Below are 27,315 nucleotides of genomic sequence, written 5' to 3' on the forward strand. Positions count from 1 at the left end.
TGCGAGTATTTCCAATGGCTCCTTGCAATCTGAACTCCAAAGTTGTGTGATATAAGGTCTACATAAGACTCTCTGCAGGCCTTAAATACCCTTGAAAATTGCTCTGTTTGTCCAACAGTAGCTAGAGGGACAGATCATTCTTTTTGTAAACTTATATCTGCTTTATTTGCAAGATGCAGTAATTATTTTTGTCAGGGTCATTCTAGTGTTTTTTCCTTGCCCTTCACCCACCTGCTTTTATGTAAATCCGGATATTTCTCTCCTGAGTTCTAGCTGAGCAGTAAAGTGTGAGAGAGAAGCCTTCACTCTTCACAGGGCACTGAATACGTATATAAAAACGTGATACCCTTTTTGTAATTGTTTGGCAAGTTTTAGGAGGAACAGCTAGGAATCTTCTTTCCCAGCTGATCGTATCTTGTTTGCTTGCCTGAATGGGAAAGAGTTGCCCAGATTTCAGTGTTGAGTACAAATGCCATCTCTCCAAACATCTCCCTTTCCTTCTTCCCCCAGCTCTTATTGCTGAGCATGATTTCAAATGGTATACCAGCTACTATAAAGAAAATTAACTCTACTGCAGTCAAAACCAGGCTGGAATAGGACTTAGAATCATAGAATTGTTTAGATTTGAAAAGTCCTTTAAGATCATAGAGTCCAGCCATTTACCTAACACTGCCACATCCACTACTAAATCATGTCACTAAGGGCCACATGTACATGTCTTCTAAATGCCTCCAGGGATGGTGATTCCGCCACTTCCCTGGGCAGCATTTTCCAGTGCTTGATAACTCTTTTGGTGAAGAAATTTTTCCCAATATCCAATAAACTTCCCTTGGTGCAGCTTGTGGCTATTTCTTCTTGTGCTATCACTTGTTAGGTGTAAGAAGAGACTGACCCCCACCTTACTACAGCCTCTTTTCAGGTAGTTATAGAGATAAAATCCCCACCCGGAGCCTTCTCTTCTCCTGATTAAATGCCTCCAGTTCCCTCAGCTGCTCCTCATCACACTTGTGCTCCAGACTCTTCTGCAGCTTCACTGCCCTTCTCTGGACCCTCTCCAGCACCTCAGTGTCTCTCTTGTAGTGCGTGAGGGGCCCAGAACTGAACAAAGAATTCAAGGTGCAGCCTCACCAGTGCCCAGTACAGGGGAATGATCACTGCCCTGGTCCCCCTGGCTGCACTATTGCTGATACTTGTCCCAGATGAAAAAAAAGACTGATATAGTTTAGCACCTGGCAACCACCTGGTCCTTCTAGTATGTAATTAGGAGACCTGCAGAGGCAGGTACCACATGTTCTAGCGTAAGTCTTTCTCCGATAGTAAGTTTGTATTTTTTGTTGTTTTGGGTTTTTGTTTTCAAGCACATACCATTCCCTAAAACATAAAGGATCCTATCACCCTGTTTTACTTATTTTTGCTGACTTATGTTTCTGCTATTTATTTTCATTGCTGGTTTTGAAAGTAGACAATGCTGGACAGGGAAAAATCTGTGATGTTCATAGATGCTAGTTTCTTATTCTTCTCAGATGATTTAATTAAATCAGTGTAAAAATAAGCAAAGGAAACTGGACAAGTGAAGATTGGTTTGTTTGTTTTTTCCATCAGGCCATCATGAGTTAAGAAGGCTTTGTTTTGTTAAATAGTCGTTAAAGACGGGAGGAGTAGAGAAACAAGGAATGAGAAGTTTCTGAAGGACTCAGAAATCCTACATTGAAATTAATTAACTTTGAGGAAGGTAGAGGAGTAATTCTAAAATAGTAGTAAAAGTTTCTTTTTCTGTATAAATGAATAATTGATTGCAAAGTACTTATATTTAGGGAATGTGGGTTGAATCTATCATCCTCTTCATAAGCTAGCATATTAATAAAATGCTAATTTCTTTTGCTAGCTTCTCTGTTACCTATGGTAGGAACTCCTCATGGATTTTCTTCTGTGAAGAAGATACAAGAATACAAGTGGTAAAGCTGCTAGAAACACTTGGAAGATTTGACGGCTCTAAGGTGACATAAAAGTTTAGATATTTAATTTTCTTTTGAATGTGTTTGAATCGGTTTTTAGATGAAATGTGGAATTACTTGAAGCACAAAATTATAAATACAGAATTTTAGAATTTCTAGTTACTAAACAGTTTCTGTGATCCAAGATTTTATAAGGATCACAATTTCTGGAATCCAGGATTTTGTAAGACTGGATCTCTCAGAGCTCCAAACATTGGAAAAGTTATATCAAAAAAACTTACAATATGGGGATAAATTTCTGTTGCTGAGTCTGAGAGTGAACAAGATATTTTAACATGAAGCAGTATGAGCAGTATGTCTGGCTGTTGAACTGTTAAAATAGAGAAAAGATTCCTGCTGTGAATAGCCTGAAAATCATGCAGTGTCTGTAAAAAGATGAATATAGTCTGCTGTGTGGTCCACTCTCCACATTTTCCTGTTTGTCGTCAAGTTCTCATTATTATCAGACAGAATGACTGATGTTAATTTGAGTAACTGACTCTTTCTGAACTGTCTTGTTAATAAGACAGTTGTGTTTACCTGCTGGAAAAAAAACACCAAAAGACTCCCAGAACAAAAGAAAAATACACCAAGGAACAAAGTAAATTTGGCAATGTAATTGATGTGAAAGGTGTTAATGTGCAGAATTATCAGTGTTAAGAAAAAAAATCAGTCCTTTGCCTGGACTAGAAGAAGCCAAAACCTCTTGTGTGGAATATGATTTGCCTCTTTATTGTTACCCTGACTGAGTATCAAACTCTGTGTCAGGTCTCACTTTAGCGTTTTTACTTCCTTTGCAGGCACATGGCCTTGTGTTTTCTCACAGTTCTTTTCTAAAACGGTGATGATAATGCTAACTCAGAGATCCTACATTGTTTAACACTGTCTTCAAAATGGCTGACTGAATGTATGCAGGCCTTTGAAGTATCTATTTCTGTTTCAGAAACACCTACTTCAATGTTTTCAGAATGGAAACATGATTTTTTTTTTTGTTCTAGATGCTGCTTTTATGCAGGTTTTAATCTCTCTTTGCATTGCATATGAATTCTATTACAATAACAAATTATGTTCCAACCTGCATGCATAGTTAATTGTCATCTTAGCGTAACAGCCCATAACTGATTTCCATAACAGCCCATATGAAGTAGTAGTTAATCTGTCAAAAAAATGAAGATGAGTTAGACCAGAATGGGTACATTCATTATTCATTTTAAAATGTCGTTAGTTTGCATGATAGAATTGTGGTATTCATTGATCACCATAAAAAGTCTACAGTGGGGCATGTGAATAGTGGAGGAATCTGCAGCTTTTCGATCTATATATATAGAGATTAGTAACAGAAATACAGAGACTGTTCTGAATGTAATATTGAATGAAAGCATGGTAAGAGACCTTGGAGAAGTATTTAGAGAATGATCTACTTTGACAGCCAAGGGCGTTATTGACTGCAGTAAAACTGAAGAACAGTGAGGAATGCCTGATTTACATAAAGACCTTAAGGCAAGCACTCAGATGATGAATTCTACCTGAACATCAGGAAACACTTTTTTTAACTATGAGGGCAACCAACTATCGTCACAGGTTGCCCAAAGTGGTTTTACAGCCTCCATCCTTGGAGATAATTCACAAGCCTTGTCAACATGGTCAGGGGCAGCCTGCTGAATAGGTGGCCCTGGTTGAATAGGGGAAGTTAGACCAGATGATCCCCAGAGGTCCCTTCCAACCTCAACCCCACTATGATTCTGTGTTTCAACAGCAGATGGATTCAGCCTGTGTTTTCATAATGGAGGACAGCAGCAAGTTTAAACCAAACTGTATGTTCCTCTTCCTGTTACCCTAACAGGATGATAGACTACAGCCACAAAGATATACAGAATGAGCAAACCAGGCTGATGGTCAACAACGACTTAGTAGCTGTTGATGCCTAATGGGTATAAAAGATCTGTCTAAAGAACAGTTAGTCTTTGAGAATCATAAGAATTCATGATATGTTGTAGCAAGATGCCATTTGGAGGATTTGACAGGTGATATCTCCTGCCCTCTGCATCAGACACAAGTCTTGAACAAATGAATTCAGTGCACTGTCTTGGCATGTGTAAGTGAACACAAAAGAGAGTCATAAAATCAGCTTGATGAGAAGTTAGGTAAAGTCACCTCTGCCCTCTCTGAGATTTAGTTTTGTTGCATCACATTCCTTCAGCTATTAGTTCAAAGTTTTCTAAAGACTTTGGAGTGTTCGTATTGAAGGTAGGTGATCTTTGCCGTTTTTGAAGCAGCAATCCAGTGCAATAAATCACATTCTTTTCTTTAATCCACATTTTTGTCTATATGCAATTTGCTTAGCACTATTCCTTAAATTATAAGTTCCTTTGCATATAATGAATTTAATCTTGTAAAGCCAGATTTAAGCAGTTTCATCTTGTAAAGCAGAGATTGACTTGTCCTGCATTTCAGTGCAGCAAATAAACAACATTATGACCAAATAAGCTTGGAGAGTATTTGCTGTCACCCAGAATGACTTCACTGTGATTTGCGGCTTAATATTATCAGAAATAATATTATGCAAAAACCTGAGGAGTGTATATGTATGGGTTTAATTTTCTGTGGTTTATAGAGAAAGGAAAGTAAGGTTGACTTTTTTCAATCCATAGATACACATCCTGGCAGCCAGGCTGAGTCCTGGCTGGTAGCCATGGTGTTGCCAGGCTGAATGTCTTCTGGGCAGCCATGTGTACATGATCCCACCAAGCTCAGCCCATCAGTTTTGGCTTTAGGTGTCTCCTGGTGCACGCAGACCTCTCTTCTGTTATTTGCTGACTGCTGCAGCCTGGCCAAATCTCACTCATTGCTCCTCAGTGACGAGAGCTGTAAAATCCAGCTTAGTCTATATAGCAGTATCTACTTGGAGTTAGAAAGATGAGCACTGAGACACAAGGTCCTCTTGGGCTTAGACTGCAGTGTTTTGGGCTGGGTATTTCTAAGGTACTTCAGCTTGAATATTTTCTCTTTTGTCTTGAATTTTGTGTAAATTATTTGTTTCTCTCATGTGAAGTGTATAGAATGGTCTATACAGTGTATGAACTGTGCTAGTGCCTTGAAAGTATTTTTCATTGTTAATAGCTGCCCCTTTAAAGGAGCGGAAAAGTCAAATATGTCAGGGAGTATGGAGAAAGAGAATCTTCTCTGAAAGAGGAGTTGCCCTGCCTTTGAATCTCTTTAGTGTTGAGTTATTGGGAATTGATAAGTTATCAGGAAAAAAGAAAAGCCTAAGTTACTTTCATAATGCAAAGGACTTCACACTTTAAAGATTTAATATAAACATTAGGTGATTTAGAATTCTGATTCGTGGTTTGTACTTCTGGCCTGAAAAGCAGTTTATATATATTTATATTTAAAATTATATAAATACACATATATATTCTTTTTCCCCTTCATTACAGTCCCTGTTCTGCAAAAAATTGGGGGTATACTTGTTTTATATCCATTCTAAACAGAAAGATTAAGACAACTAACTGACAGTATTATTAAAGAAGTAGTATTTAAGTCTGTTAATAATTTCAGATATTGCAGAGACAGTAGTAAATTCTTACTGTTATTTAAAACACGAATAATAATAATACTGCTTAATTTTTTACTTTACAAATGCATAGTTGGGACCTAACTGTTTTGAAGATCAAGGGATTTAAACTGTATTTGCCTTTTATGTTCCTGAGTGTAAAAGAGGCGAGACAGATGGAAATTCAAAATAGATAAAGTTCCTGAATGCAATGCTTGTGCATGTCTCATCTAGTCAGTAGTCAGTTTGGGCAGTCAAACACTGGAACAAGTTGCCTAGAGAGGTTGTGGAGTGTGTCCCAAGCATGATTGGACAGTCCTGGGCAACTTGCTCTGGCTGACTGTGCTTCAATATAGAGATTGGACCAGATGATCTCAAGAGTTCTCTGCCAACCTCAGCCCCTCTGGTATTTTGGGATGCAGTGCTCTTTGATCAGGTGGAATTCAGAGCATATGCTGGAGTTTGAAATACAGTGTGTATTTGAATTCAGAGAATGCTTTTGGTTTCATTTCTTACCAAGTACAATTTTTGTCTGGATTATTGTGAACAATATGCTTCCCTTGTTTTTGTTTTCAGGTTTGCTTTATTCAGCATGAATGCAGTGCTCATCTTCACTAAAAGGATGCTGTAGATGAACAAAACTGTTTCCTATATTCCTTTACAGGAGTGGTTTTTAGGTAAAGCACTATATGATGAAGAATCTACAATAATTCACCATTATGCCTTTGCTGAAAATCCTACAGTCTTTAAATTTCCAGATTTTGCTGCTGGTTGGGCACTTAGCATTCCACTTGTTAACAAGTAAGAATTGAATTGTTAATAACTTCTTGTTTACTGTTAGTAATTAAGAATGTTTAATTTACACATCTTTTCTAGACACTAATCAATATTATTTTAATGAGTTATGATTTCATATGGATTAATATTTTCCATAAAAGATGAAGGTTTTCCTGCAGAACAGTTGAAGGTCTAATCACTGATCATGTAGATATGCAAAGTCAAATTTTAATTTGAGCTGTCTTTCAACTGAAGTTGCTGTTTGCAGTTCAGAGCCTGCACTGGGGTTCTGCTGCTGCCACCTATATTATCAGCATCCATTCTGATACATGTCATTCTAGTTTGGCTTGAAGAATAAAGGTGCGTAGCAAAACATTCAAGCAGGCACAGTAATGTACAGTGAGCTCTGGGTATATCTAAATAAGCTCTCACTATAAACTTACCCAGAACATACTCTTTTGATAAAATTCCATTTCTTCCTTATTGTACACATTCCAAGCATAATAAACACTTAAGAATTCAATAGTAGACAAGGCTACAAAAATAGATTTCCATATTATTGCTGTCCGTGTGATTTATTTTGCTTCACTCTGCCTATCTAGAAGTTAGCATCATGTCAGCTAGTTAGTAGTTGTCCAGCACTACTAGTCATTCAGCTAGTTCAGTACCATCTCTTGTCATTTTAAAATTCTCCCCCACACAGCATTTTTACTCCTGGATCTCAGAGTGACTGCATTGTCCTCTGGAAGTGTTTCTCATGCTATAGAGGCAACCTTGATATTTATTTCAGATTAGATTCATTGAAATTTGAAAAGTTCAGAGATTTCGGAAGTAGAATACATCTTGCTGTAGTGAGGATAGGTATTTTCACAAACTGAAGGTACCTAAATACTCTGCTTTGGAATACACAAAAAGAGAATATTGTCTGAAGTTTGAGATGCTGATCAATATTGAGCTTCAAAAGCTCTGCTGCCTTTAATCTGTTGAAAATATTATGTCAGACTCTGTCTACTCCAGATGAGGATTTTCTTCTTAGGCAGGAAGAATATATCAAAATGTATGTGCTGAAAACTGCTATTAACATCATCACACTGTGATGAGAAAAAAAAAAAAAGGAAAATATAAGTTGCTTCTTGAGCCATAAATACAAAAGTAGGATTTATTTTTTTCCCCTTCTAAGATGGTCACTGATACCAGCCACACTTTGCTGCATACACTATGATTTTTTTTTTAAATGTGGGGGTTTTTAATAAATTTCCTAATCTTTAATTGTATAGGCTCGCAAAGAAGTTGAAAAGTGAACCACTCAAGTCAGACTTTACAATAGATTTAAAGCATGAGGTAAGTAGTGATGTGATGAAATAAAAAATGTCTCAAGTCTGTGTATTTGAATGGTCATAAATGATAATAGGAATAACAGTTTTTCTTAGACATTGGTAAAATGTTTGACTGCGGTGGCATGTTTAATATCTTTCTTTTCCTTTAGAATATTGTAATATTTTAAAATTATATTTCAAGCATATAAGAATTGATGAATAAAAATGCATTTATAGATGAATACATATGTGATTGACACAGTAAGGTATCTTCTAAGGCTTGCTCTTTGAAGGAGAGAGACTTCCAATGCATCAAATGTAAGCTGACAGGAATTCCTCAGGTATTAGACAGCCTCACTTATTTTCTAAGTCAGACTGTAAGAGCTAAATATGGTGGAGTTTGGATTCAGTAATCTGAGGAGCCAGCTGCTGTGTGAGCAATCAAATCTGCAACTGACAGAAGTCTAGTATATATGCTTTTTTTTTTGCCTCTGGTTTGCAGCAGCTTTAAGTGGTAGCCACTAGGTCTCTCAGAGGACAAGTTTACTGCAAGGAGCATGAGAAGAAATGGGCGGGGGGGAGGAATCTGCAAGAATATCAGTGCCACATTTTCTGAAGGGTTTTTTTTATTCTGTCTTCAAAATGCTTATGCAGTGCAAGGATTTGTGCTGTCACCAAAGTGAACTCCTGAGCCAGGGTGGAAGGGGAGAACGACTGCAACAAGCTCGCTGATTTTAGCCTGAAAATATGAGTAATATTAGATTTCTTTTAATCTTTTAAAGCTCCTGAAAGTCAGCTAGAAATTGTGGTTCCAGCTGGGGGAAAAAAAGTAAAAATCACGCCTTACTTAAACTACTGCTTCTGTTTCAGGTCTTTATTCTGTAACGGTTATAAATCTCCTAATTTACAACATAAATCTACAGTGTCTTTATAGAGTATAAATTGGTAGGTTATTTAAATGAATTTGGGTTGGTGCCAACACTATTCTTTCACAGTTTCCCCTCCTTGAGTGATGTATTTCTCAAAAGTAGTTGGACACCTCTCAGCTTTCATTTTGCTACATGAAACAAGACAACAAGCTGTTTCTTTCCTCTCGTTAAGGTTTTGTGTAAATGCAAAACCTTGGGCTTCACACTGCTAATCTTCTTATTGTAAGTTACCTCAGTGGCATTTGTGTATTCTCAATATTTCAGTCTACCTCAGCACTTACCAAGCCTCTAAATATAGAGTCATATAAAAAAAGAAAAATCACTGGCAGACATTCCTTTTATGTGCCACAGATTGCTTAGTGAAAAACAATTGATCATTTGACTAGCGAAATTACTTCCATCCAGTTCTTATTCTGTTGGAAGTTCTTTGCATATGTTTCATTTCAAATTTATTGCTATTGATGACCTAATTCAGCCCTGTAGTTATTCTTTCTGTACAGTCCTGTGTGTCCCTAGAGACAGTTCTGTTCCCCCTCATTTATTTTATAAATCACCATCTTCTCCTTCTTAAATCATCTTTATCTCTATGTCCTTCTTGTGTGAGTCAAGATTGACAACAAATCAAATTATATAATCTGTGATCTTTAATGACTGTGTATAACTTTCAACTTTATGAAGGATGATAAATGCTTTAGGAAATGTTTTTGCTTGACAGAATCCTAATGACATGTGCTTCTAGTCCTTGGTATTTTATTTTGCTCTCTATCAGGGATTTTTCACCCTACTGCTTTCGCACTCCCTGTTTCTTATTTCCATAACATTTATTTCACTTTAGAGCTGGAAGGCCTGTCTTGCAAATATAGTGAAGGGGTTTAGTCAATGCTTCTGCTCATTTGTAGATTGTTTCTTAGACTTTTTGTAGTTGCACAATGTATAGGAAATTCGCTGAGGCTTATGCAAAACTACAAGTGAATAGTGAATTTTTTTGTGTATGTAACATTTGAGCTAGGACTAAGACCGTTTGTTTTGTTTTGTTTTAATTGTAAATACGTTTCCATTGTTTTAGGAATAGTGTGTCATCCTGTTCTATAACCCAAAATGGCACTCTTCTTTCACCTCTCTTCCAAAATATGATAGCCTTACACCATTCTAAGGCTTTCTGTTGAAGATTTCATTATTCAGTGGGAAATATAGCACATTATAGACTTTCATAAATAATTTATGTTGTTACAGTTGTTAAATACACTTTGTGCTGAAGGAGCATTGCTGCTTTGTTGGTTCATGTGATAGACATTAATTCTGAATAGCTGAATTCTGAAGTGATTCAGAGACAACTGAGTAAGGGATGAGGAGCACAATTAGTGTTCCCCTCTATTCTTCCAGTTGCAGGGGATGATGGGGGAAGAAAAGCCAGCAGATCAATACCTGGCTTCGAGCCTGGTGTCACCAGCAGAATTTTAGTGGTTTTGATTGTGGGTCAGTTTAAATGACACCAGACCTGCTGGTGACAGATTGGGTACACCTTGTCTCAAAGGGGTAAAGGATTTTTGCACAGTTGGGGTTTTCTGAGGATGTCAAGGCTTAAATGAGATGGGCAAGAAAATTATCATCTGTAAGAAGTTTATAACTGGTTTGGAGAGTTGGGCTTGTTCAAGCCATATTAAAGCTCTTGGTTTGCACTGTGTTGTTCTTGAACACTGGGGAGAAAGAAATACTATGCCCTCTTAATACTAGCTTAATGATCCCACTACTTATTGAAAGAGGAGCTGAATTCTGGCCCTCAGGGGATGGAGGTGGTATAGAACTAACTGTTTCCAAGTAGGTATGAAACAATGAAAAGGACACTAATTTTCATTTCCTTTAGTGTGTGCTGAGTCTGGTCCCATATTTCAATGAATCGCTGAACTTTTCTTTTTTTCGTGCGAGAGTCATTGGGAATAGGAGTAAATAACATGGGAAACAGGAATTAGAATGCAAAATTGATTTTCCTCCCTTGGAGGAGTCCATTCTCCCTATACAGTAGAGTCAGGCTCTCCTTTGCCACACTATGAATCTTCTTACTTTTTGTGCGGTAACTCAGTTTCATGAGGTGTGAAATAAATTTTAAAACTTGACTGTCTAAAGAATTTCTTTTATAGCAAGAAAACCCTCATGTTATCTCTAGAAATGTGAGCAAGATATGAGGTATGCAGCTAGGTAATCAACTAAGGGGCTAATCTTTTACAGCATCATGTATTTTTCAGTTTTCCTGTTAAGTTTACCCTGTAATATGGTTTCTTTGTATACCCTGAGAATTTTTATCCAGTTTCATTATTAACATAACTCTTTTCTATTTTGGTAGATTGCTCTATATATTTGGCAGAAAGGGGAAGGACCACATCTTACTCCAGTGCCTGAGTTCTGCACGGATGATGTGAACTCTTACAAAGTTGATCATTGTGCAACAACATTCAGTAATTTTCTGCCACTTTGTGTAAGTACCATATTTTAAATTCAACTTGCTTCGTAAAAGTAAAACTGCTACTAAAATACATAAAACTTGACTTTATAATCTCAAACCTTAACAAAATGTTCTTCAATAGGTTAAAAAAAAAGTTTGTTCTAGTATTTATTTCTGGATGTGATTTCAGCCTTCTGTGGCACAAGATATTTCATGGCAAACAAATACTGCATATGCTTTAATGGGTCTTTCTACAACAACATTTGATCCATGCATGATTTATAGAATATTTCTCCTTACATTTCTGTGAGATACTGAAGTACAGATAATCTTTTTTTCACAGATGGGAATCTAAAACGTCTTGAGGCTAAGGATAAAATGTGGTATAATATTCAGTGCATCAAAGTACAACCCATCTCTTCCACTTCAAGGAGAATACATTTATGATATTATGGGCAGAGTGTTGTTAGGGGCTAAAAAGTGCTCCATGCTTCCAGGAGAGGAAAATTATAGATGCCAAAAGGAAAACAAACAAAAGTAGTTATTTTATTACACTTGAAGAATCATAGAATCATAGAATAGTTAGGATTGGAAAGGACCTCAAGATCATCTAGTTCCAACCCCCCTGCCATGGGCAGGGACACCTCACACTAAACCACATCACCCAAGGCTTCATCCAACCTGGTCTTGAACACTGCCAGGGATGGAGCATTCACAACCTCCCTGGGCAACCCATTCCAGTACCTCACCACCCTAACAGTAAAGAATTTCTTCCTTATATCAGGTGTAAACCTCTGCTGTTTAAGTTTCAACCCGTTACCCCTTGTCCTATCACTACAGTCCCTAAAGAATAGTCCCTCCCCAGCATCCCTGTAATTCGGAGATTTCTAGTGTGTAGCATTTAAGCTTCTTTTTCAAAGTATGATACAGTTCAACATGTTCTCATATTGATTAATTTCAAAGAAATAAAGAAAACATTCTTTTTCAGATGAATCTGTCTTAGTTCAACAAGTTCTACTACTCATTCTATTTCCCCAATGAGTTTACGTTAGAATACTACATCAATGGAAAAAGTATTTCAGTAATGATATTTCAGGTATTTTAAACAACTAGTGGGCTTTATTCAAAAAACAAAAATGTACTTTCTACTGTATTACTAATACACTGCTTTACTTGTCATGCTATAAAATTAAAAGGTATTTGTTTGATTATATACATGTTATATATATTATAATTACATATTACTATATATATGGACAAACATACCCTATAAAATGCTACAGGCAGAGACAGCAGTTAAAACATGCATTTTTGTTCTGTTTGTATAGGGAGAGCCAGTGAAAAAAGAAGATGTTTTTGTTGCTGTAAAAACATGCCAGAAATTTCATGGTGACAGAAGTAAGTTGTTGATTGGTCAAGGTAGTGGTTCCATGCAACATAATTTCTGAAATCAATACTTAAAAACCAAGCTGATCCATGCTGTCTTTGTAGCTCTTTGGACTAAATGTTTGCAGAATCCCCTGGGAAACATGAAAGTTTCGGAATTGTAAACGGCTTATTTTTTAGGTAGATTTTTTTGTTTTCTTGGCTATTCAGAGTTCTTCAAGATTGCTGTGAAACATTTAAAATGAAAAGTTATGGTAATTTGATGGTTCACCATTAGTGATGTGTTATAGTGGCAAAATCCCTGAATATCTAAATTAAAAATATGCCTAAAGTTACGTTATGTTGTTGTAAATTGGAGCTGTTTTGATAGTAAGTAATATAGCAACTATTAATATCCTTCAGTGTGTTTTCCCCCACCTAATTGGTTCACTTCTGTTCCTTGTACTAGCAGTGACAATAGTGCAGTTCTGTGGTGGCTGATTTAGAAATTTGAACAAGCTGCAAGGTCTCTCCCATCTTCCTTCCATTTCTCTAGCCCCCCTCTCCAGCAGAGGGTGGAGCAGCTTATACTGTCATATTACTTCTGTCTGTTGACAGCCTATGCAATTGGATGTACACATGTGGTTTATAGTGCTTGGAATGGGAAATTTTGTCTCATGTAGAAATCTGATCATCTGTAGTACTTTGTCCAAGCCATGGCCCAGGTCAAGAGTCTCTCAAGTGTGCCACAGTAGCATGTTTCACATGGCAATTGTAGTTTTCTACAAGTAATGATAGTCACCATGAAAATATGATTGTGATATCCATGGTAAAAACAACAAACCAAAAAACCCTAGCACAGCCCAACAACATACATCCAGTAAGTATTAACTTCCTTCTCAGAGGCACAGAAAATAAACAGATTGATACGCACCTTCAGGTAATATACAGTAAGGCTCCGTTAAATTGAGGTAGATTCAGTGTCTACAAAACTTGGAAGGAAAAATTCCAAATGCACTGATTCAACAGAAGACACTCTGCCTACTTGATGCCACCTACCAGTCCATTCCAGTTTACTTTTAGACATTTTGATAATAAGGAAATTCAGGAATGGGTTTATTTCCAGGAATTTACTTGAGTTTCACGAGTCCTTGAATGCTCCAGATAAGTAACACTGTCATCATTAGTCTTAGGGGTTGTTTTTTTGCTGGGGTTTTTCTTCAAAGTAAGAGTTATGGAATTTTTTTCTTAATGTTTTTGCACTTGATGAAGGCACATTTCTGATATTTAAATCACCTGATCATAGGGCTATCTTTAAAGTAGCTTTTGACAAAACGAAACTGACTGTCCTGTAATTGGAGTTCACTGAAGAGTTCTCCTTTCTGGATACATATTTATTTCTTACATGCAAATTAAAACCAAAACCCACCAAACCTAGAAAGTCAGAAAAGAACATAAGGCTTCAAAAAGATGGCATAAATATCTCTCAAGAAACACCTGTTGAAGACTGAGGAAAATTCTTGAACTTTCCTCACAGCTTCCAGTGTTATGAAATAGAGGATAATCTTACTCAAGATTTTGACAGATTAATGGATGTCAGCTTCAGAGAGCTCTTTTTACCTGGTAAGTCATTTCTTATTGTATGCCAAAACCTACATTAGTGCAACATTAAGGCTTGGAATTCCGTGTGCAAAAGCAGCTAAATTTTACTTCAGAATTTACTTCACATACAGCTCTCCTTACAGATACAGTATATGGTTGTATAAGAAAATTTCAAGACTGCAGACATGGGTCAAGGTTCTAGAAGTAGCACAAATAAAATATTAAGAGCTTAGAGCTGACCTTTTATAAACATCTCTGTAGTGTGGTTTTAAAGCTTCCATGTGACCACAAGTATTAATACATACTGATAAATTTGCATCAACAGCTAGCCTGAAATTTCATATAGTTGTTCTTTCTTTGGAACATATGAGTTAGAAATTATAAATTATTGTGGGATTCAGTTGGCAATAGATACTAGTCTGGATGGTGACACTTCGGTCAAAACAAGCAAGGAAAAGAGAAAGATGCTTTAGCTGGTATTCCCTTGTTAGACCATTTAACATAGGTGAGACTCAGGTCCTTGCTTCAGTGAACTTTTTAATTTATACAAAGACAGGGGACTCCACTGAAGAAATGTAATCTTCAGTGGATTAATCTTTCAGTGGAGAAATATAATAGCAAGTAGTTCTGTAAGTTAAACCATGCTGCTGAGGTTGAAGTCTATGGTTGCAGAAGGGTGAAACAACCTTTACAGGTATGTCTCTTCTGCCAGGTGAAGGTTGGAAGTTCTGTGCTGGGCTCTTGTTTTCTGAAAGCTTTCTTATTTTGTTCTTCTGAGAAACTTTTTAACTAGAACATTTACACAAAATAAGAAAATAATTTCTTGCCTACCTGTCCTCTTATTCTAGCTGGGGGAGGAGAGAGGAGGGAAGTTTACATGGCATTTTCTGCCAACTAATGCCTGATTATGCAGTCTTATATGATGTTATGTGACTTTTTATTGCACTGGAGGTAGAGTTAAAGCATTGTAGAATTCCTGGGTTTGCATTTCAGAACTCCACCATAATGCTGTATGAACACATTTTGTACATAATTACCTTTGATGGTTTTAATGCAAAAATTGAGAGCAGTTTTACATTTCTTTAAAATATTTAAGAGCAATATTGGCCATTGCACAATGCTACAGAAGTGAAATTATATTTTTCCAAATATTAAGGCTTTTGAGTTCTGATGACTCTGTCTTAACAGATACCTTTCAATTCCCTGTGGTGTTACCAAAGTTACTGTTGATCAACCAAGGATTATAAATCCCTCGAGTCCCTGTGAGAGCAAATAGGTAGGCAGCAAATATCAAGTTACGTGATGGGTGATTCCAGCAAGGGGGTAAAATGAGTTGTGCACAAGCATCAAAGTTACATAGCAGCAAAGAGGAGTTATACAAATATTTCCTCCATTTCAAGAACTAGTGAGTTGCCCCTGGCTTGGACCCCAGGTGCTCACTTCAGCTGGGCAGAGGTGAGGAAATATGAGGAAAGGCTTCTAGGTCAAGGTATGAACAGGGGGAGATCACTCACCAGTAACTGTAATGGGCAAAACAGAGTTGACTTGGGGAAATTATTGCAGATCAAATCAGAGTAGCAAAATGAGAAAATAAATCTTAAAAATACTTTCCCCCCCCAGCCTTCCCTTATTCCCAGACTTAATTTTATTCCAAATTTCTATACTGCCTCAACCTCAGTGGCGCAGTGGACAGGGAATGGTGGTTGTGGACAGTTCATCACACGTTGTCTCTGCCACTCATTCTTCCTCAGGGGAGGACTCCTTACACTCTTTACCTGCTCCAGAGTGGGGTCCCTCTCATGGAGAAGTCCTGCAGTGAACTTTTCCAATGTGTATCCTTTGTGTGGGCTGCAGTTCTTCATTAACTGCTCCAGCATTTGTCCCCAGTGGGGTCACAAGTCCTGCTGTAAACCTGCTCCAGTGTGGGCTCCTCTCTACACAGGGCCACAGGTCCTACCAGGAGCCTTCTCCAGCATGGGCTTCTCATAGGGTCACAGCCTCCTTCGGACATGCCCCTGCTCCACCGTGGGATTCTCCGTGGATGGTAATCCGCTTCAGTGTGGACCTCCGTGTGCTGCAGGGCACAGCTGCCTCACCATGGGCTGCACGACTGGCTGCAGGGGAATGAATCTCAGCTCCAATGCCCGGAGCACCTGCTCCTCTCCTTCCGCACTGACCCTGTGTCTACAGAGCTGCTGCTCTCACATGTTCTCATTCCTCTCTCTAGCTGCAATTGTGCAGGTTCCCCCCCCCCCCCCCCCTCTTCAATACGCTTAGAGCACTACTACAATCACTGATGGTCTTGGCCTTGCCCAGCAGCAGATCTTTGGAGCTGGCTGGCATTGGCTCTGCCAGAATTAGGGGAGCTCCCAGCAGCTTCTCTAGAAGCCACCACTGTAGTCCCCCTGCTAGCAAAACCTTGCAATGCAAACCCAGTACAGCAGCAAACATCAAGTTAGGTGATGGGTGATTCCAGCAAGGAGGTAAAATGAGTTATTCACAAGCATCAGAGTTACATAGCAGCAAAAGGAAGTTACATAAATATTTCCCCCATTTCAAGAACCAGCTTGAGACCTACTGGATGGTTTTAGAGAACATAAAGCAGACAGTTAATGACAGCAGTTAATGACTGTTTCAGAGTAGTTGGTCATTTAAGTCCTTTTGTTCATTTTTAAAATGAAAGAAAGATCATTATTTTTAATCTGATCTCTTCCAAACACCCTGCAGGAGCTTTTGGCCTTTTTTATATTACCCATGATTTATTCACTTCTGGCTATAGTTTAAACGTTCATAGAATCATTATTAGAATTTCCTATGATCAATTTTAGATGTTAATGTAAAATGGCAATCTAATAAGAAGAGGATTGCTTTTGTAGAGAAGCATTAAGCATTCTTCCTTTGAATAGATTCTCCATGTGATCAAAACTGATTGTATGATAAATGTCCTTCTGTGAATGTGTCTCCAGAGACAGGTGCTTTTGAGCATTCATATGATGTTGTTGCCAGATATGATGTATATAGCACAAGTGTAGTATTTCAAAAAGTGCATTTGGTCTGTTTCTTATTCAGAATACTTTATACATTGTACAGTGGATGTGATCTTTTAAAAACGCATACTTCAATAGTGGAATTTTCAATACTGGAAGAATGATTGATCTCTGATAGTGCTCATGCTGATGTGTGAAATGAAGTCCACCGTAGCAAGTGTAAAAGCAATTAATTCCTTCCTTTGGTTAGCATAAATGTAAACATCACAGTTTCAGTGTAATATGAATAGATCTGTAATAATATTTTAAAAGAAAATTTATTGCTATATAAATAAAACAGCCCTGAATAGCTTTCATAAAAATGTAAATCTTTTTTCTCTAAATATTGCAGACAAGAAAGAAGAATGAACATTTAAATCATGATGCTGAATTTGAAACATTTGAACAGCATATTCTGTGCAAAGGAATATGCCAGTTAACAAGCCGCATAAATGTTTTGATCAAGTACTTTTTTTAATCGAGTTACATGTGTTTGAATGTCAACAATTGTTTTGCAGTACCAGTTGTAAAGCAGACTTGGGAAAGAGAAGCTGCCCTTATTGAATACTACAGTGATTATGCAGACATCTCCATTCCTACTATAGATTTAGGTGTACCTAATACTGACAGAGGTGAGCTATTGACTGTTGTCAGTTTTGCACTAACAGCTGTCTATAAGTCTTATGGCTGATATCTGTATTTCATGTATAGTATGAAATTTAGAGATTCTATATGTCTGTAGCACATTTGAACAGCCTAAACTGAAAGAATGCTTTTACCACACAGGAAATGAATGGAGAGTGCAGTTCACCTGTGTAATAAGAGTTTCTTCTTAGTGGAAACCTAAATATGCTGATATATGCCAAGAAACAAAAATTAATGTTATTAATCAGGATAAGAGTCATAACTCTTGAGTTATTGATGATCTTGATTAACATTATCAATAGTAGCAGAAGTCATAGGTTTATTTCGAAATACCTCAGACAGTGCCAACTGGTTACTGGGCATAAACTACAGTGACATTTGATATACAGATATTATATGCTTGTGCCTAGTATGTCTTGATTTAAGTACAAAACTGAAATGTTAAGATTGGAAAATCTTTTTATGAAAAATAATGTGGTTTCAATTTACTTTGTATTTGAATATAAAAAAAAAGGCTATGGATGTGATGGCTTCCATGAATTTATTAATTTTAAGGGTTTTTCCTTTCATATGATCACGTGTTCTTAGGTTTATAGTCTCTGCTACAGGCTATTACCTTCTGAAGTAGAAGTGTCCAAGCTGTGACACCTTAGCTTTACCTGGCACACTAGGTCAGCTATTTTGATCTCTGGATTATTTGCAGCTTTCCAGCTGCCCTTGTTTTTTGTCCTCTACAGGGTCTGTTAGAGGCAGAGAGAGAACAGACTGGGATTTTCATTTTCACATGTGCAGCTTGACGTGTGCAACCAGTGGATACTTTCAGGAGGTAGCAGACCTTCCAGGCACGTGTGGATCACCTGTAGTAGAAGCTGTGCCCAGTAGTTCTAGTCACACCAGGGGCAAGGAACCTTCCATGTTTGGCCTTCGAGCGTTGCTGTGGGGGGCCAATGGGCAACTGGCATTCTAAATTAAACAAATCATGCCGAGTTTGCTCTAATACTATTTTTGTCCATCTTTCTTGATGGAATATAATACTGAAATATTGGTTTCAATTTTGTAAATATTCATATATCAATATGCCTTGTTACGGTTTCACACAAATCAGTAAATCCAGGCCTTTCTCCATTTCTTCAGCATAGAGTTACTTCATTTTCTCAAAAAATGTTGAATTGGAAGTAGCTTCAAATATAATATCCTGTCCTTATTTTTTAATGATCGTGTAGTAATTGTAATATTGATAGCAATAATTGCTTTAGGTAATCAGCTGTAATCTAGATGAATAAAGACTGTTTGCAATCAGATATTTCTGGAATCTAAAGGAGATTCAGTAGAAGTCTAATATTTCTTGTTTCTTTTGTCCTGCTCATTCTGAACAAGGGTGTTTTAAATTCTCAGTAAAGGGTGTTTTACCTCTCAACTTCATTGTAGTCTTGTGACAAAGGTTAAGGTCTTTCTTTGGAGGAAGTTATCAGGACCTGAATTGCTGGTGACGAGTACGGTAGATTAATGTAAACTTAAATATTTATATAAAAGCAATGGATCTGACTGATGCATCATGAAATGCTATGAAAATATCTTGGAGTATTTTGCAGAACATGTTTTTATCAATCTTCTCATTTTACTGTTTTAGAGATTCAGAATAGCAGTTTGCCCAGTATTGTTCAACATCTTAACAGGATAGCTGGAATAAAGCTTATTTTTCAGGTTTTCCTGCTTCAGCATCCTTCAAAAGTATATTCCCGCATAGAAAGCAATGGTTGCACTGGAACAATTTGTACAAATGCCATTCAGCACAACAAAGGATGTGATTTAAACTTTCATCTCAAATATTTTACCAGTCATTAGCAAAATGTTTTTTACAGTGCAGTAGCATACTGATTTAATGCATGAAAAATGGTTTGTTATAAAATCTCACTTTATTTAAACGTATATTCTGTTTTTTTCCTCTTCCTTTAGGTCATTGTGGAAAAACTTTTGCGATTTTGGAAAGGTTTTTGAATTATAGCTCTTCCAGAACTCCTTGGTTAGTCATAGTGGATGATGACACACTGATAAGGTATATATTGCAATGCTTCAGGTATTACCACTGTTCATGTCAGTAGGAGTTTTAGCAATCTTAATCTCTTATATATTTATATTTTATTAATTACGTAGCTTCATATACCTTTAAAGAAAAAAATTCTCACTTTCATTCAACATTCTTTGATATTAAAACCAATGTAATCTTGTAACTTGATAAAAACTATGCATATTAGTGTTATTACACAAACATGTATTATGAATATGATTACAAATCATGGTTCTTCAGTATAAGTATGTCTGAACAGATTGGTTTTAGTCATTTGCTAATACACTTTCTATGTAATGTGCCACAAGAAAGGTTCCATAAGCTAGGGCCTGTGTCAGGCATACAGAGCCATATCCACGGACTTGCCCTTGTTAGAAATTTAGACCTTGCTCACTGCAGTGAGTGAAATAAGGCACTGCAGTGTAAGTGAAATAAGGCACAGCAGTCAACCAACAGGATCACAGGGTCATGACCATGAGAATAAGTGCTTCAAGATAGCACTTCACATTAAAGTTTGTGACAGAAGAAGAATTTGGAAGAGTCTTTAACTCTAGATAAATTGATAGTTGTATAATGAAATCTACCTGTTTGCTTTTCAGTTCCTGGGGAGAAAAGATGTTTTGCAAAGGTGTTACCATTGCTTGGAAAAAATAATTTCATGGGCCTACAGGGTTGCTGGGGATGGACTCTTCATTAGGGACTGTAGTGACAGGACAAGGGGTAAGGGTTAAAACTTACACAGGGGAAGTTTAGATTGGATATAAGGAAGAAATTCTTTACTGTTAGGGTGGTGAGGCACTGGAATGGGTTGCCCAGGGAAGCTGTGAATGCTCCATCCCTGGCAGTGTTCAAGGCCAGGTTGGATGAAGCCTTGGGTGACATGGGTTAGTGTGAGGTGTCCCTGCCCATGGCAGGGGGGTTGGAACTAGATGATCTTAAGGTCCTTTCCAACTCTAGCTATGCTATGATTCTGTTTTCTCTCAGATGAGGTTCAGTTTTGCTGATAAACTTTGCTTGCTTCAGAAACATATTTTAAGGTAATTGATTCATCATTTGACCAAATTCAGCAACATAAATTTCATCTCTGTTTTTTGTATAATTTCTGAACTTCTCCTATCATTTTTGTGCTGTTTACTGGAATACATTTAGGTTAGCAGTGTCTGTTGCAAATTGAATGTCTAAATGATGGGGTTTAAATTGTTTTTTCATATTATAGTATCTTCAGGCTCCGAAAATTGCTCAGCTGCTATGACCCAAATGAACCAGTATTTCTTGGAGAGCGGTACGGTTACGGCTTGGGAACAGGAGGATATAGTTACATCACTGGCGGAGGAGGGTAATTTGTTTTAACTCCTGCTGAGATCTACATCAGTCCCTGCTTTGAGTGCAAATACTTTGAATTACAACACAAATCAGTTACAGCAGAAACAGTGATGTTTCCTAGTACAGTTAAAATGTAATGATGCTCCAAAACCCAAATGTCCTAACTAGTAAGAAGGTGTGCTGCTGGGAACAGATTTGTAGAGGAAAACAGTTGGTTTCAGAAGGGATAATTTTAGCTTGGCTGGTCCTAAAAGTAATTAAAGCTAACTAAAATAAATTAATTCTTTTTTAGAAAATGCCTCTTGCACTGACTGTCAACACTGATTTCTTAAATTCTGAAATTTCAGATCTGTTGTACCAGAGGGCCACATTTTGTTGTGCAGTTATATCATTTATCAATATTTAGTAATTACAGTCATTCTGCTTCCCTGATACTTATTGTTTTATATATTTCATTTGCCTTTTTTTTTTTTAATCCAGGATGGTTTTCAGCAGAATAGCTGTTCAGAAACTACTTGCTAGTAAATGCCGGTGTTACAGCATGGATGCACCTGATGATATGGTCCTTGGGATGTGTTTCAGTGGCTTAGGAATCCCTATAACACATAGTCCGCTTTTCCATCAGGTCAGAGAGTTATTTTTACTAGTATCTAATGTATGTTTCATTATTTCAGGTATGCACATAGAACAGAATTCATAAATATTTCAAACTCATAAATAATGCACACTCAATCAATGTGTAATAACAATAACCAAGATGCTGCTCCTGTTCTCAAAGCAGGGGTTATCACAATGCTGTAATAGTTTAAAAGATATTTCAGTTACCCTAAGACTACATTTTGTAAAAAATGCAATCAGAAGTGGGAATTTTGAAAAGAAATAGAATTAGGAGCCACATGCTTTGAATACTTGTGATATGTTCTCTACGAAAAGAAAAAACCCTGCATCACAATACTTTTTTCTTCAAGTAATGGAGAACCAACTCTGAAATATTTCAGTAAATCTTTCTTTTTTACTTACCCAATTTTTCTGTTGATGCAGTGTTTAATATTCTGAAATACCTCATTAGTGAAAATATAAAATGTAAAATTACTCCCAGAACTCTTGCTTTTGTGAATTCTGCAGAATAGTATAAATACTATAAATTGCCCTATGCTGACACAGGGGAAAAAGAGGTCACAAAACATAATTTTCTTATGACAGTATTCTCCAGCTTGGGAGAAATGGGTCGGAATAGATTAGAATCTTGTTTCTGTCTTCCAGAGTATTTAGGAATCTAACTGCAGCATTACAATTGAAAGCACAATGCCAGAGATTTGCTGCCTTGTCAACCACTTTACCTTCCTCCCATGGCAGGAAAGAGAAGAAGCACTTACCATTTTTTCCTGACATTACACAGCATTTTTAAAAATCAACATTTCAATCAGTGTAGTGTTGATGATTTACAGGTGTTAATCTAGTTTAAAAACTGGAAAGACCTGTGCATCTCAACCTGAACTGAGATTAAGATAAAATGCTACTTGAAAATTTGTAAATTGCCATGTAATTTAAAGCAGCTGTCGGGGGGGGAGAAGGGGAAGGTTTGCTATTTAATTCTAAGGTTTTCCTGTGTTAAGATTGTCTTCCAGATTACATTTACTATTTAGAGGAGTGGGAAGGCTGAGAAAGCACTATTCAATATTTGAATTCCTTGTCTGTATAAAATAATCATAGTATTTACTTTTCTGTTTTCTTCATCATTGCTTACTCCTTTCAGTGTAGAAAGCAAGTAATACATCTTACAAAGTCAACAGTTATTGAATAATTTCTGCTGGCACACATGTTTGTTTAAAAAAGCCCAACACCTAACTAAAGGAGAGTCAGAAAGAACAGAACTGGTTTTACAGATATGTAGGAACAGCCCTTACACAACAAAACAGGACACTTCAGTGTAATCCTTAATGTACATTTGCTAATGAATCCCTTTGAAAGTGAAATCCTGGAAGTTTGATTTTCCACATAGAAAACTGCACTTGAGTTGGAATTAATCTTTACTGCTGTTTACAACAAATTCTAATTTAACATACCTTGAACAAAAATTAACCCGGGGGGGGGGGGGGGGGGGAACTACTGAATAAAAACTTAGTGGGCTTATTCTACAGATTCCACTATCAGGCAATAAATATTTTAAAAATGAGAAAAACAAAATTGGATATTCTGTCAACCAGAAAATTATTTTTTAAAGGCTTGACTGAAATACTATGATGTACAATGTTCCTTGAAGTACATGAATCCAAAATTGTACTGTGTATATATTATGAAACAGAAGCAAAGATATCTTCATACTGGAGATATTCAAGGCCAAGTTGGATGTTTGTTTTTGAGCAACCTGGTCTAGTTGAAGATGTCCCTACCCACTGCAGGGGGGTTGGATTATATGACCCTTAAAGGTCCCTCCCAACCCAAACTATACTATGATTCTGTTTTACCAAGGACTGCTACAGGTGGGGCTTTTTTTTATATACTGATTCACTTACATGCTGTCAGAGGAAATGAAACATGCTTGGTGCATGGAGAAGTCAACTGCATCACATAGATGTGCTGTAATTCTGTCTCTTTTGTTACGACTTGATGAAGAATAACAATGCAGTTTGCCAGCACCACAGTATTTCTGTGTTTGGTAACCTTTCCCCATCATAAAACTTCATATATTTTGGCTGCTTACAGCCCTCTTAGGATCCTACAGTTGCACTGGAAGTGCTGGCAAGTCTCATTAATAGGAGGAGATGGAGAGTATTACTTGAAATCTGTTGTTATTGGAGCAAAACTGTATGTTTAAAAAGATGCAATACAAACTATACTGCATCATTTGCTTTTGTAGATGGTGACGTTTTCATCCTGAGAAATAGGGCATGTTTAATGTCAGTGTACTTCATAGCATGATGACTGCAGTGCGAGTTGGATATCTAAACTAATGCCTGTCAATTGATTTAATATAATGATGCAAAAACCCCTTTATGTATGTTTTGTCAATGCCACATTGCTTTGTTGTGGTACACAGGCCATTGGACAACAGTACTTTCTTGTTCTAAACTTGTTCTTTATCATGGAGTACTAGTGATTTTGGTTTATTCTTCCACCCTAGGCAAGGCCAATGGACTACCCAAAAGGCTACCTTTCTCACCAAATTCCAGTATCATTTCACAAGCATTGGAATATTGATCCAGTGAAGGTATATTTCACATGGCTGGCACCAAACACAGAAGAGTCACTTAATGGAAAGAAAGTTGCATATAACAGAGAGGATTTATAAGCAGTAGAATATAAATGTTGATGGATGTACTGCAGAGAAGAGACAGTCATTGCTGTGATTTTTGTGGTGTTTTCACGTTGTTCATCTGTTCATGATACAGAAGACAAGGTTTGTTCCTGTTTGTTATATTCCGTAGAGCAATGATTGAAGGCACCTAATTGACTCTTGTCATACTTGGTTTCTTTCAAAAATGTTTTGGGGTTTTGTATACCAATGAGCTTGAAATGTTTAAAATGTCTCATACAACTTTGTGTTTTGGTTTGGACTTGGAGTCAGGTAGCATTAATTTACATCTCCTTCCTTTGTTCTCTCAAAAGCTGAAGTTATATATATTTGGGAACCTAATACTGAATATGTGTGGAGTATCTGTTGAACATCACCTCTCACTGACCTAGAGAAAACAGTGCTCAGAAAAGCTGTTATGGAACAGGTTCTTTGGTGATAAATCAGAGGAGACATGACTTTGTTTCAGTGACCAGGAGCTAGATTGTGATGTGTGTGAAGGTTATGTTCCTTTATACTCATTTCAAATGAAAGTACTGAAGTTTCCTGGGACTGGTGGACCAAGCATGAACCATTCTTTTTAAGTTTATTTTGTTAGGAATTTCATGTTCAAAATGGAGAAACAGGATTTCTTAAGTGGCCACGGGAGGTCACTGTGGCTCCTTTAGAAACCATAGTCACTATCTCTGTTGGGCAACTACAAATGTGACTAAAGGATTATTGCAGAACTAACACTTCAGTGTTTCTGATGTGTGCATTTCAATAGTATATGGATGCCAGCTTTAAAAAGTTTGTAGTATTTCTAATTTATATCATCAAGGTAAGTAATTTCACGCATACATGTAAAGAGTGATTCATATTTAAAATGTTTTTGATTTTTTGTTTCTTTGAGTACTTCAGTTTTGTAAAAATGTTTGTACAAAACCTGGCTTTAGTATGTGCTAAACTAATTTTTATACTATAGAACTTCTCCTTTTGAGATGACAGTATATGGCACTTGTATGCTGTTATTTAACTTTGCTTGCTATATTGTAACCAAAATACAGGGTCTTAAAGCCATACTGCTGAAGTAATTTGTGGTTTGTTTTCTTTTAGTAAGTTACAACCTGATTCCACTCCAAAGTAATGCAATACTTGCTCTTAAGTTGAAGTAGGGGAGTCACTGATTCCTGTATTTCAGTAATTACTGAAGTTGTATAAACATTTGTTTGTGAATGTAACTTGTGGAATTTTAAGCATTTGAATAGCAAGCACATATTTGTTACAGATTCAGATTCTGATTAAATAGGAGCAATCCATGTTATGTCTTTTTTCTTCCCACTACCAGTGCCTTAACAGTAGACATTATACTGACCCCAGAACTGTGTTCTCTGGTACTGTGGGTGAATTGTTAATTATGTTTACTGTTTAGAACTGTGAGAACTGAAAGCTGAATAAAAGCATTCTTCTTTAACCTTTTGTGCCACCTTCCTCTTTGCAAACCAAGTACAGGATTATTTAAGCACTCATCATAATTTCATCACCTGAATAGTATTCTATGCTCAGTTGTAATAAGAGACAGCTTAAACTTTTCAGTTTTTCATATTCCTTCCTGCCATGCTTATAGGAACATAGAATCGGCTAGGTTGAAAAAGACATTTGAGATCATAAGCCTTTACCCTAGGACTGCCAAGTCCACCACTAAACCATATCACTGGATTAGGTTAATTTTCAAGTCTCTATTTTTGATGCAAATGAAAAAGGCTTTTGCAGTGAACACATGTGATTAGGAATCTTGGTGCTATCATAAAATATATGTCAATATCACATTCTCCAAAGGTCTTGCAATGTAATCCAGTCACTTCCAACTTCAAGCTGATGACATTCCACATGTGCTTGGGCCCTGTGGAGGCAGAATAGGTCAGGCAAAAACAATCAGCTTTTGGTCATGCTGTGTTATACTTGTAGACATCTGTCTTATTTAGAGACTGGGTGCCATCGACTCGTTCATTGGTTGTTTACTCAGACTTTAGCTTCTGCTCTGACACATGTAATAGTAGCTGTCTGCTGCTCCATCTTTTCTTTTGCTGTTAGCTCTGGGGTTTACTACACAATTGTGGGGGTATTAGTAAGCATCAGACTTCTGATTGTCATCTTTATAGTTTTGAAAGCAGTGAAGCAATAGTTTACTCAAACATTCTGCCCCCGAAACTCTGACTTTTGGACATAACTAATGCTATGCAACTCTAGCAGCAGAATGATACAAGTAACCTTTTATTCCATGAACTAAAAAAATTAAGATTGGGGCTTTTGGCTTTTTTTTTTTTTTTTTTTTTCAAGCAGATGATTGTGGAGAGTTTTTGCAAACAAGATGTGAAACCTTCTATATTAAATTCAGTTTTAGAAGGCTTAGGAAGGCTGTTATTATCTGAAATCTAAAGAGAAAATTGCACATTAATGAGCCTCAACATTACTCATGTTTCTGAGGAAAATCAAAGGGATTATAAGTCCTGTGCTGTTAAAGCAAGAGGAGGGTAATTCACAACACTTTTGTAACAGGCAGATTGAAATAGGACTGCAAAGTTGTTTGACAATTTGAAGTTCTTGAAGTTCCCTTTTCTGGAACATTACAGAATTTTGGTGTGAAAAAGAAAAGCTGTGGATTATTATTGACTGATTTTAATGTTCATAATATAGAAAATTGCCAGGTATTAAGATACAACTTTCACAGAATTCTCTTGATAATTTGGTAGATTGGTTAATCTGCTTTCAGGAGCAAAAAAAATCAAATCCTGAAATACTTCAGCATAGCAGGAGTGATGAGTAATAAAGTATTTGGGTCCCACATTTGATCACATGAGAGAATGAGGACTGTGAATCTATTCTTATTTCCCTACATCTGACCTTGTCTCTTCCTCAGTGAGCAGAAAAACTGGGCAGGAGACAGAGGTAGCTTGCCATCTGGGTGCAGGAAAACTATCCTAACAGCAACTCTAATGA

The 27,315-nt window shown here is 36.9% G+C and overlaps 1 protein-coding gene across 1 annotated transcript in view; it reads left to right on the forward strand.

Annotated features, from left to right (window-relative positions):
* The window catches only part of B3GLCT (beta 3-glucosyltransferase), a 51,852-nt gene extending 26,063 nt beyond the window's left edge, over positions 1-25,789 (forward strand). Inside the window, exons 6-15 of the mRNA XM_034060112.1 lie at positions 1,886-1,997; positions 6,215-6,351; positions 7,605-7,668; positions 10,914-11,045; positions 12,341-12,410; positions 17,524-17,637; positions 19,607-19,706; positions 20,935-21,054; positions 21,522-21,666; positions 24,166-25,789. Coding sequence (XP_033916003.1) covers positions 1,886-1,997; positions 6,215-6,351; positions 7,605-7,668; positions 10,914-11,045; positions 12,341-12,410; positions 17,524-17,637; positions 19,607-19,706; positions 20,935-21,054; positions 21,522-21,666; positions 24,166-24,333 — 1,162 coding nt within the window. The 3' untranslated portion in view covers positions 24,334-25,789. The remainder of the gene's footprint in view (positions 1-1,885; positions 1,998-6,214; positions 6,352-7,604; positions 7,669-10,913; positions 11,046-12,340; positions 12,411-17,523; positions 17,638-19,606; positions 19,707-20,934; positions 21,055-21,521; positions 21,667-24,165) is intronic.
* Positions 25,790-27,315: the final 1,526 nt, after the last annotated feature.

This window comes from Melopsittacus undulatus, chromosome 2 (assembly GCF_012275295.1).
Source record: "Melopsittacus undulatus isolate bMelUnd1 chromosome 2, bMelUnd1.mat.Z, whole genome shotgun sequence".
NCBI classification, from domain to species: Eukaryota; Metazoa; Chordata; class Aves; order Psittaciformes; family Psittaculidae; genus Melopsittacus; species Melopsittacus undulatus.